This window comes from Lissotriton vulgaris, chromosome 8 (genome assembly GCF_964263255.1).
Source record: "Lissotriton vulgaris chromosome 8, aLisVul1.2, whole genome shotgun sequence".
Taxonomy (NCBI): Eukaryota; Metazoa; Chordata; class Amphibia; order Caudata; family Salamandridae; genus Lissotriton; species Lissotriton vulgaris.
Window position 1 is genome coordinate 503,825,835 of NC_141696.1, and position 12,826 is coordinate 503,838,660.

Sequence of the window (12,826 nt, forward strand, 5' to 3'; positions counted from 1 at the left end):
CGCCGACATGTTCCCCCCAGCTCACTCATTCCAGTCAGCCAAGAACCTGGGAATTAAAATCGACAACGGGTTGACGCTTAAATCCCAGGTGCTGGCTCTTACAGGAACATGTTTTGGCATCCTCAGGATGCTCCGGAAGTTCTTTCCGTTACTTTCGGAGGAACATAGGAGAACAATATTTCAGGCCCTCATTGGATCCAGATTGGATTATGCTAACATCTTATACCTTGGCCTCCCGGAGTACCTCCTACAACGCCTACAGGTGGCCCAGAATGCTGCCGCGCGAGCCATCTTCGGCCTTCATGGGCGAGCCAGTGCCTCGAGCCTATTGCAAGTTCTACATTGGCTCCCCATCCGGAAGCGGATAATATTCAAGGCTATGACGCTGGCCCACAAAGCTCTGCATGCCACGGGAGCTCAATACTTGCAAAGGAGGCTGGCTTTTTACCATCCGGCACGATCCTTGAGATCGGAGTCCCTTTCGTTTGCGGTAGTCCCCCGAATAAAAAAAGCTTGCATTGGAGGACGGTCATTTAGGCTGTTGGCCCCTCAGCTGTGGAACTCCTTACCTCTGACCTTGCGTTCTACGCCTAACTTACTTGCGTTCAGGAAGGGCTTAAAGACCTGGCTCTTTACTTGTTAGAGACTTCCTGCCCTGTTCTAGGACTTGTGACTGCTTGTTTTTATTTTCACTGTTATGTTTTGTCTGCTCCCTTTTAGGTCTGGTAGTACAAAGCGCCGGGACACTCCTCGGAGTAGCCGTGCACTATAGAAGACCTATAATAACATAACATAACATAACATAGTCAAAACCTTAGTGCTCCCACGTATTCCGTTGGTTAGTTGCACGCCGCATCCTGTAGAGGGGTGCGAAGACCCCAATGATGAAGCATGACACCAAGGGTCCTTTTGGTGTGTGAGGGGTATTTAAAGAACACTGTGTGCTCCCCACCATTGTAGGGAACACTCCAGCAACATCCTTGTGTGGATTCTCTTTGTTTAAGTGTTTGAATAAGCCTCCAGGACCTGTAAATGGCTGGGTACCCTATTGCGTGATAAGCTACGCCTTAGAAATCCTGATTGGTTGATTGAAATCCTGAATGATTTGAAGTGATGCAATAGTCTTCTTAGCTGCTTGGCATTGCCAAATCTGTAGTCAAACACAGCATAACCTACTTGCAGTTGAGCAGAAAATACTTTGTTGATTTCTGTAGTACAGTCTACTGCATAATTACGTCTGCAACACCTGCCTCCAGACAATAAGCACGCAAGTACAGTACACTGAGTCACCTATGATGATCTATGCTAGCCAAACAAAATGCAAACACATTAGGTTAATGTTACCGAGGGAGAGTGTCACTCTCTCAATCAATCACTGCATTTGGTCAGGCGTCCTGGTACTCCTACCACCACATTATTTCAATTATGTCTTTTCTTGGCATTTTACCATAGGAGTTCCAGTCCATATAGTATTGTACTTTGATTAAATAAATATATTTTTCAATGTGATTAATAATGCTTCTCTTACCATTTTTACAGGTGAAAGAGTGTTCCCAAATACAGTTGAACTTCGTATCGAGGGATCTACAAGAGAAGAAAATCCTGATGTATCGTAAGTAAAAATAAATCAAAAAGAAGTATAGTGTCCATGTTATGCGATTTTTGTTCTGAAAAATTATTTTATCTATGTTTATCAAATTGCAATGTTTTGTAAAAAGATATTGCTTTGTTATCAGTTTTACAGTTTAACATTTTGTATTAATGTATCACACATGATTTCCCAAAAGCTAAAATAGGAAATATTTAGAAAAGTGTAAACATATAATGGTGATTCAATGTACTAGCATGTATACATTAGAAAGCCATTATAGCAGCTCATGATTCTGACGGTATGGCTCTTAAGGCCTGGCCTAGAGGCAGATTCACTGTCTCGCCAGCTTCCTGTCCTGCAAAATCATAAATTGTTGCGCTGCGAGCACAAATTGCAACCTGCGGCGCTACCCGTTTCCTCTTCGCCGGCTGTGGTGCAGCCCACGGGTCCCTTCCCTCCTCTTCGGGGGTGCTGCGGTACAGCATCGCAGCCCACTGTGGCTATTTCAACGGTGCCACGGAAAGCACCCGCAATGCCTGTTGGTTTTCGGGTAAGCTGCATACTTGCACGGCGGCCCATCTGCTTCTTGAGGCACCTTGGGACATTACACTCACCTGGTGAGGGCATCTGGAGATCCCCCTTCCATGGGGGCCATGTTGTTGCTCTCCTATTCCACAAAAACAACAATTGATTGACAGAATGCAGAACAATGTCATACATTCACCCCAGTACATAGATCTGGGCCTAAATCCATCGTTTTTTTGCACTCCACACCACCCCAGTTCAGACATTGCCATATGAAAATCAGCCTTGACCCTGTGCCTCATGGGAACAGTCCAGCCTGAACTGCTAAGCCATGTCTTTGCTGGACCGGAATCAAGCATCCTAGGACCGGTTTCTGGCTATCAGCCGTCTTCAGCCAGGATAACTTGACGCCAGTGGTGTGGAGAGCATGGGACTCATGTCTGAGCATACCCATCGCACTCGGGTGACAAATGCAAAAACAACAATTGATGGACAGAATGCAGAACAGTGTCATACATTCACACCAGTACAGAGATCTGGGCCTAAATCCATTGTTTTTTTGCACTCCACACCACCCCATTTCAGACATGGCCATATGCAAATCAGGCTTGACCCTGTGCCTCATGGGAACAGTCCAGCCCGAACTGCCAAGCCATGTCTTTCCTGGACCGGAATCAAGCATCCTAGGACAGGTTTCTGGCTATCAGCCATCTTCAGCCAGGATAGCTTGACTCCAGTGGTGTGGAGAGCATGGGACTCACGTCTGAGCATACCCATCCCACTCGGGGTGACAAATGCAAAAATAACAATTGATGGACAGAATGCAGAACAATGTCATACATTCACCCCAGTACAGAGATCTGGGCCTAAATCCATCGTTTTTTTGCACTCCACACCACCCCAGTTCAGACATGGCCACATGACCACTGGCTGAATGATAAAAGAAACATGCACATAATCGCTGTGGAAAATGAGGAGGGGCAAGTGAAATTCAATCTGGGGTGGGATTTACCACAGAGACAGGTCACAAAGTCAATCCTATTTTCATTTCAGGAAGGCAGCCCACATAAATGAACCTGATGCCCATTGCCACCTATAGAAGTTGGGTGCTGCTCCCAGAACTACTGAAAGAATTAGGGGAAATAGTAGACCAAGGCCACCAAAGAAAGATACTCCAATGGGAAGAGTGAGGGTTGGGGAGGAAACCAGGATGCGGGCTGGCAAGAGAACTCAAAATGGGAAGGCCAAACAAATGTTGTGCTTTCAGAACTGAATTGTGTCAAAAGTAATTTTCTATTCGGTGGAAATAACTTTCTCTCAACAATAAATCAATTGAATCGTTTTTTTGCGGAGGCCAGTACAAATACTGGCACAAAATTGCACACATTTGCAAGATATCTCAGTGAATAGTGCAATGCATTTACTCTGGCTTGTAATGCCAAATTCTTACATTTAGAATAAAGCATCATCATGTTTACCTATTTTTACTTCCATTTTCTACATTAAAAAAGGAAGGCACAATAAAACAGAAGAGGATGAGTCACTGTGCATAAGCAGATTCAGTAGGACATTTGTATAAAATCTGTGCCAAACTGTCCTCAGAATGTGCTGCAAGCTCATCATGTAATGGAGAGCAAATCTCAAAACAAAGTACTGACAAAGCCAATAGTTATGGTGTTGGCTGCCAGCAGTTTGGCATTTTTAAATGATTGTTTTGTTATGTCATGGTTTTTGCATAAATGTATTAGTGAGGAAGCTGCCTGGCCTTCAACAGTCTTAAAACATAAAAGAAACAGTGGCTAAAACCAAAAGTATTTTTGTCTCTAAAAGCACACAGTGTTTCAGTAGTCCCTGAAGGAATGTACTTTGTGTGTGTGTTGTTTCTGGCCATTTATGCAGTCATCCCCAAGCTTTTGGTCTTCGTCCTCCACAATTTTCCTGGCTTTAGGACTCTGTGCACTTTACCACTGCTAACCAGCGCTAAAGTGCTTGTGCTCTCTCCCTAAAACATGACAGAATTGTCTTATATCTTATTAGCATTTTTAATTTACTCAGAAGTCCCTGGTAAAGTGATTACATGTGCTCAGACCCTGTAAATTAAACTCTACTTGTGGGCCTGTATCACTGATTGTCCCACACACTTAAATAGCACTTTAAACCTGGCTCAGGCCTGTTATCGCAGAGCCCGTGGGTGCAATATATTTTGACCTGGCAAAATAAACATTTTGCCAGTATAAAAAATCTCCTTTTCAATACATATTTCACCCCTAGGGTAGGCTGTGGACAGTTCTAAGGGCAGGGTGCAGTGTATTTCACCTTTTCCATGCTCATAACGAGCTGAGGTTGTCATGAGGCATGGTGCTCTGGTGCTCAGGATGAGCTCAGCTCGTCATGAGCGGTGGAGCGCTCAGGTGCGGGGATAATTCCCCTGCTGTGCTGAGCGTTCCACGGGAGCCGGTGCACCTGTGACGAGCTCGTCATGAGCAGGCGGGCGCTGTGCGCGCCCCCCCTCCTCCCAGCACAGCGGGGTAATTTCCCCCGCAGCGAAGGCGTTAAGATGCTGGACATGTACTTTCAAGTTTTACATGTTTTGGTAAGGAAAAACTCTTAAATTCGTTTTTTACTGTTGCAAGGCATATCTATCTCTCCCATGGATAACATTGGATGTGCCCTAGTATATTTTATATGTGTAACTTTCTGAATGGGTAGAGATGACTGGTCCATGTTTGGTATCTCTGGAACCCTAACTGATGGTGAAGTTGGATTTTAAATTACAATTCAGAAAACGACACTTTTAGAAAGTTTGCACTTTCTTGCCTCAGCCATTTGGTGCCTGCAGCTTGTTTCTGGTCACATGACTGGGTATAGTTGGAAGTTGGGCTTTGTGTATTCCTCCTAGACAGCCACCCACAATGGGAACGTATGTGTGGCTGTATGGGGGATCACTAGCAGGATAGGAGGGAGGATCTGGGCCGAACCTTACTTACACAGGAATAGACTATGTCTGGTCTCCACTCAAAGGGCCTAATGTCCCTAGGTTTGTCACTTCAGCCAGCTTGGATCCAGGGCAGGGGCGACAGAGAAGTCCCTGCAATTCAAAGTCACTATCTTGAAGTTTCCCCCACTTTACAGAACCAGGGCACCAGGGTGTAAAAGAGGGACCTCAGACACCAACTCTTTAGTATACTTCTGGACCTGTGGATACTCTGCCAGGAAGAAGGACTGCTGTGCAGCTACAAAGACAGCCACTCTGCTGGACTGCTACTCCACAGAAACTGCTGCCCTGCTATGCTGGTACAAAAGGGGGTGGTGATGGACAGAGCATCTGAATCAATCAAACACTCACACCCAGTCAAAAGATCTGGGTTTAATCCGTCACCATTCTTTAGCCCACTCTGCCACCCCAGTTCAGACATGGCTATATGCAGATCAGTCTGACCCTGTGCCTCATGGGAACAGTCCAGCCCGAACTGCCAAGCTGGGCTGCTGCCATCTTGCACTGGGAAGAAGAACTGGACCTGTACTCTATCTTAATCCCAGGACCCCAGAGTAACTCAAATGGCTAGTATCCTGACCCCCATGTGGTACCTTTCAGGTACTGGGCCATCTGTGTCGCTCTCAAGCTCTAAAATTCAAGCTGTTGGGCTCCATGCGACTGCAAAAAGGCCCATTTGAACTGGAACCATAATGCTTGCATAGGAAATCAGCATTAGCCATTGCATCCCTCTTTGCACAGAATCATCATCAGCCTGTGGGGGACCGCAATGTGTAGCTCTAGCAGACCCATCCAGGGCGCATGGCCTGCTCTTTTTTTGCCACACCAACTGCTGCCCGCAAGGCTCTCCTTGCTCCTGGTGATCCTCCCCAACATTAATAGAACTTTTGGAACAATTCTTTAGAAGGTAAAACTTCAGTGGGACTATTCTGGGACTGTATCTGATCCATGCTCTATCACGGTCAGCCTGGATCTTTGACTTTGACACGGTCCAGCACAACCAGGTATCCCCGGTTGGCCCTTTATCCTTCAAGGTGCTATTTTACAGTTTATTCTGTAAAGATTCATAACTCTGGTGCAACAGTTAGGATTTTTGTCATTTTAGTCTTGTTATATTTGCTCTATTTTCTAATCTGGTGTGGGATTTTGTGTTGATGTTTTCAATGTTTTACTGATTGAAGTGTTGCACAAACTCTCTACATATTGCCTTTAAGTTAAGCCTGACTGCTCTGTGCAAGGCTACCAGGGGACTGAGCACAGATTAATCAAGAGTTTGCTTGTGCCTTACCCTGACTAGGATTGTCCTTGCTTCTTGGCCAGGGCTCACACCCCAGTCAATCAGTAACCCAATGTTTAATACTGTGGATGTGCTGCTCATGAAAGGTATACTTAAGTGAGGTGAAAAAAATGTGAATGACACAAAGACAGACCAATGGTGATAAGGGCTGCCAGAAAACCACTTTAAGCAAGTATGTTACATATATAATATTAGTAAAATAAATTGTATTTTTTAACGCCAGATCTAAAAGTACCTCTTTTTAGGATATAGCCACTCATAAACTGGCCTCTCTGCTGCATACATGCACTAACACACAGAACTTTAGAGTAACTAACACTTAAATAAATAAGGTTGAATTACATTTCTCCAAAGTCATACAACCAATAGCAGTTTTGTTGACTTCATTGCAGCATTGAAACTTCCCATCGGTGAAGAATCCATTGTGATACCTGGTGGAAAGGCTCAGATTGCCCTCGATTGCTGCGATTGAAAGAGAATATTAATGATGAGCAGAGGTATTTGCATTGTTTCTTATAATACTGTTTACATATATCATTACTTTGATATAATTATATCTGATCACGTTGATTAGCATGAGCTGTCGAAGAAAGCCAGAATTCTTCTTTAAGGGTAGGATAAAACCTATGATGATGAGATAGCCAACTTAAAGAAACACTATAGCAACTGAGCCTATTGTAGCTGATAAAAGTAAAAGAATAAGTTCTCACTTTGTATTTTATGAGCAAAAATTGGTAATCCAAAGATGTTCATGTGTACTATTGCTTCACCCAACTCACTAATCAATAGATAATTTATTTTCCTGACAACTAAGCACCCCTATTAATAATTGTGCCCCATCATGTGCATTAAAGTCTCAGGTATCAAGCAGGAAATAGACACAGTTGTTCCCAGATGTTACCTTCTACATATCTAAGGCACAGACTTTTTTTACTAGTCCTAAGCAAAATCAAATATTCCACTACCTACTTGTTAATCTTCCATTTATTACCTCTCCATTTGGATAAAAATCATCACGAGGCCTCTTTCAACCTCACTAGTCACACACCTTCCTTTTATCATCAACATTGGACTGGAGCTCTATATAAGCTTTGATTTTAAAACTTAAGGTCATTAGCGGCTCTTTCCTTAACTACCTCATTGAAGCTCTTATTGCACACTTACAGGAAACTTATGCTAGTTCAGGCACAAACTTGTTGTCATACCCGAACCTCTTTGTACAGTGTTGATGTTCTGCGTCTTCTCTCTACGCAGGACTTTCCTTCAAACTGCTTTTTGCTGACCTGCATTCAAAGTCATTGCTTCATAAATGTATGACTAATCTAAATCTCCCATTTACATCATAAAAATCCAAATGTATTTGAGAAATTCCAAATGTATACTTTGTCTTTTTATCATCAACACTTACTGTCTCTCTTACTTCTCCTTCTCTCTCTAGAAATGTGAATATAATATATTATATGTTTACAGTGATGTTATAGACATTCAGCAGCCATAGTCAACTGGGCTAAGTAAATTGCACCCCGCAATGCACTGCTAATTACCTCACATATTGCATCACTCATGACATGGTCAGTGAAATCACTCATGACATCACTAATGACATCTCAAATTACATCACTGATGACAACAACATCCACCGAGTGTGGGTGTTTTCTAAAGTTTGAGTGTTAAACATCTATCAAGGCAGTACACCTTGTGTACTACTAATGAGTGAAACTATTTCTAACACATATTATGTGAGTGGCTGTGTGACTAGGTGCATCTCTGTGTGAGTGGGTGTCTGAGTGCCTGTATGGGTGTGTGAGGGTTGTACGGGTATAAAAGTAGGTATGCGAGTAGCTGTGGGGCCACACAGATAATCACATACCTACTTTTATACTTTTATACCGGTACAGCCCTCACACACCCATACAGGTACCCAGACATCCACTCAGACACAGATGCACCTAGTTACACAGCCACCTACATAATATATGTTAGAAATAGTTTCACTCATTAGTAGTACACAAAGTATACTGCCTTGATAGATATGTTTAACACTCAAATGTTTAGACAACACCCACACTCAGCGGATGTTGTCATCAGTGATGTCATTTGAGATGTTATAAGTGATGTCATGAGTGATGTCACTGACCATGTCATGAGTAATACAATATGTGTAGTCATAAGAAGTGCATTGTGTGGCGCAATATATAGTTAGCCCTGCTAACTATGACTGCTGAATTTCTATAACATCACTGTAAACACTGTTTTTATTGTATTACCTACTTGTGGTCGCCAGTAGGTAGTTTTAGTTAGAACCTAGTTTCCATAGGAAAAGCATTTGACTTGCCTTTGGAAAGTTTGGGGGAATCTGTGAAGTGCCGGCCAAGAAATGAGGGAGCAAAATAAAGGTGCGTTTGTAATGTTAATTCCTATAGGAACGCGTTTTCAAACCTACAGCCCTAATCGCTGGATGGAGATACACCAAATTTTTCAAAAAGGTAGATGTTACTTTTTGATGTTTGGGCACATCTGTTTGGTAATTTTTCAGAAATTAAAGTTGAAAATTATAGTTATATCTCCGGTCATGAAGCCTTTGCTAAAAAAAAGACCAGCTCGTGCAGGGAAATGCACAGCTCTGATTGGCTGTCAACACTTCATCCAGGAAGTTTTGGCAGCCATCTTGGGACTCAGCTTCACAGAGTGCCCCCCCACAAATGTGAAAACAAAAAAAGGGGGCAAGGTAGGAATATCCTGACCTCTAAGCCATGGTCTTGGGGTCCCCTGGCACCCAGCCAAGACATAAATTCATTTTCTTTTTTAAAGAAAATGTTGCAGGGAATCATGAAATTGGTTAAAAATGTATTTTTTTAAAAAGCAAGCGCAGGCCCACCTGGGTGGGCTATGTCCAGGGAGCATCTAATAAATATAGGTGGGGTCTCACAGTGCTCCCCTTCTGGGGCTTATCAAAGCCCAGGGGACTGCCCCCTCCCCAGGCACTTTTTCTTACGTATGCCTGCGGGCCAACTGGGCCCACCCGCAGCCCTGGGGACCACCACCTCCACAAGGCTAATTCTAATAATATGGGGGGGTCTCACATACCCCCTCTGCCCTGGGGACCGCCACCTCCCCATGGCCAATCACCATACTATGGAGGGTCTGTGAACCCCCATGCCCCGGGGACCATCACCTCCCCGGGGCTTTACAGTTTTCATGTGGGCTCCCTGGCAGTTATTCACCCTGGGGACTACTACCGCCCCGGCGCAGGCCCCTACTCACGGAAGGAGGGAGGTTGAGAAGCCCCTCTCCTGGAAGGCTTCACCAATGTCCCGGGGTGCCCACAGAATTGCGCATAAAAGTGTGCCTTAGCCCCACTAAAATTGGGAGACTGATCGTTTTGTATATTGCCGAGATTTCACCCGGGGAGAGCTGTGTGTCGCAGACTGCCGCTGGAAAACTATAATCCCCCTCAACCTCTGCTAGGCCAGGATCCAGCATAAAAGTGTGCTACAGCCTTTCTTATGGCCAGAATCATGCATAAAAGTGTGCCGCAGCCCGCTGAGATTGGGACACTGTTTGTTTGTTGTGCGCAAAGCCAGGATTGCACTGGATGACAGTCATGTGTCAGCAGACCACCCCTGTGGAGCTATAATCCCCATCATCCCCTGCTGCTGCCTGGAGACTCTGAATCATGCATATAAGTGTGTGGCAATACCGCTGCATGGCACGCATGCAGGCAAAGCCTGAGAAAAGAGCTGGCCCATCTGCACCTGTCCACAGCCAGATAAGGCTGGACAGGCCTTCCCCTTTAACATCTCTCTTCTTGAACCTGGGTGAGTGTGTCTTTATTTGATCAGCAGTTTACCCACACACACTGGATCACTGCCTAGATTGTCCTCAGTGGACTCCCCTTATTACTATTTGCATCGTATGCAGGCGACTACCCACAACAAGGCCATCAGTATAAACCAGGGTCAGTAATATAGTAGTGCCCCAGGGGCGCAACAGGCATTTGCACTCACTTTGTACGTCCCCGGGGCACTTTTTTTTTACACAAGGTGCTGCAGACGCTTGGGCGTCCCCTTCTATAATACTGAAAGCGTTGGCACACACACAGCAGTAGCGTTTTTTCCAGAGGGCATTCTCACATTTGCTTGGGGGCATGGCCCCATGCAAATGAGGGAATCCTTCACCTCTGCATCCACACCGTATTACAGATGCAGGAGCTGAGGCAGGGAAGCTCTCAGGAGGCGCACTGACAGTGACATGCATCTCCTCGTTAGCAGGAAGACAGTCACCTGACTAAATTACCTTGATGGCAGGCACCAATTAACAGATAGGCACAGAATTAAATAGAGTGTAATAGCTCTCTCATAGGAATCAATCGAGTCCATTTAAAAATTGGTAGAGAGGAGTCTAGGAGACTTCAGTAACCTGGACTCCCTTATGGTCTAGGAAGTATTTTAAAGCAAGGATCAGGGAGAGTCATAATCAATTAAGTGAAGGCTTTAATTAACATAGTACTCACAGGGAATAAGGAAGGCGATATTACCATTGAAAACAACATTGCTGTAGATGCATGGAACATGCATTTTTAAAGCTTGTACTCCCAGAATGATGGGATACAGTGCTCCGTTGGTGCAGACACGGAGCCCTTCCCGTGGCAGGCAAAGGGGAAGTATACTGTGGGTAGCAAGGACCCCCTGATAAGGATAAATATCCTGGGACAGGGTAAACAATATTTGAAAAAACACTCCCAGGCATAAACTAAGGAAGGTACACAATAGATAAAACAAACAGACTAGTTCAGTTAGAAAGAATATTTATAGTTTAATTTGATAAAAAAGGGGATAAAAATTAGACACATTGATCACAATTGATAAAAGGACTGATACATATGTATTCACAAATTAGATAAAAGGAAGGTTAAGTGGTCTTCAGTCAAAGGGGAAGTTTCATTACATTATATGAGGTGATATCGACCATCAAGAAGATTGTTCCTCACAAAGCACCAGGTATTGCCAAGATACCCTGTGACCTGTATTTGGCCGAGACTGACATTTGGGGTCCATATATTGCGCTATTGTTTAATTAAATTATGGAAGAGATGTCTATTCCTGTATCTTAGGGGGGGGGCAAAATAATCCCAATTCATAAAAAGTGCTCCCCTCTGCTGCCAACCAACTACAGACACTTTTGCCTCATTACAATGCAAAAGTTGTTTAGTAGAGTTGTACTTGAAAGATTGCAAGAGTGGATGGAGTCTAAAGCTATTCTAAGTCCCTTGCAAGCAGGTTTTTGTAATTGTACGTCATTGATCAAGTGTTCAGCCTGCAGCTATTATATTGGAAAACTTTTGTCCTTGAGGGTGGCAGATTATATATGGTGTTCATGGATTTGAGGTCTGCCTTTGACTTGGTCCCTAGAAATGTTTTGTGGCAAGTGTAATATGACATGGGAGTCCCAACCTACATTTGTATAGCTATCAAAAGACTCATGTATAGAACAGTGCACAGGTCCATTGTGGCTGGGTACTCCTAACCAGCCACAATAGACCTGTGCACAACTGACAGAATACTCGGGGAACTTCCTTTACAACGTTGTCGTTACACCGCAATACATTTACATTGCTCGTCATTACAACGCAATACGTTACAGTGACTTGCGTTCAATGGCGCTCTAAACTAAGGAATAGTATGTTTTACTATTCCAACACCCTCCCTACTGTTAGACACACTGGAGTTGGAATAGTAAATCATTATATTCCTAAGTCCAGCGCCTCTAGCGCAAGTTGTAACGACTTGCATTGTAATACCCGCAATGTAAATGATGACATTGTAACGCCATATATTCGGAATACTCCCAGTTAACGGAGGCATAAGACAGGGCAGTGTTCTCACCCCCACACATTTTTCATTGTATGTTAACGATTTGGTTGACCTCTTGAACATGTGTGTTAATGATGCTTCTAGATTAGCTAATACAAAAGCCCCTGCCCTAATGTTTGTGAATGACCCATTTTTCTTATCTAAGTTGCCCATTGGCATCCAGAGGATCCTGGACATATTCATTGATTTCTGCACTCAGGGAAGTTAGGAAATCAATGAGGAAAAACAAATTATATGATATTTAATCTGAGTCGCTCAACGTGACCCAATCTCACCTTCAATGGTACTCAGTTGGAAAGGGTACAAATCTTTGAGTATCTTGAGATTACCCTTAATAAGCAGATGGACTGGTTAGGGTATATTGCCATTGCCAATGGGAGACTTAAACTGGAGCAAAACTTTAGTGGGCGGTTGAAGGTTCACCAGATATAATTTTATAAACCTGTCTCTCTGGCAATACAAATCTACTCACACTCTGTATGGTGTGGAGCTTTGGGCTCATAAGGCAGCCAGTGCCTTACAAATCACATGGTATCATTTTGAGG

At 43.9% G+C, this 12,826-nt stretch overlaps 1 protein-coding gene across 1 annotated transcript in view; it reads right to left on the bottom strand.

Annotated features, from left to right (window-relative positions):
* The window catches only part of LOC147697232 (cytoplasmic tyrosine-protein kinase BMX-like), a 619,305-nt gene that overhangs the window by 503,261 nt on the left and 103,218 nt on the right, over positions 1 to 12,826 (bottom strand). Inside the window, exon 4 of the mRNA XM_086936120.1 lies at positions 6,751 to 6,870. Coding sequence (XP_086792246.1) covers positions 6,751 to 6,870 — 120 coding nt within the window. The remainder of the gene's footprint in view (positions 1 to 6,750; positions 6,871 to 12,826) is intronic.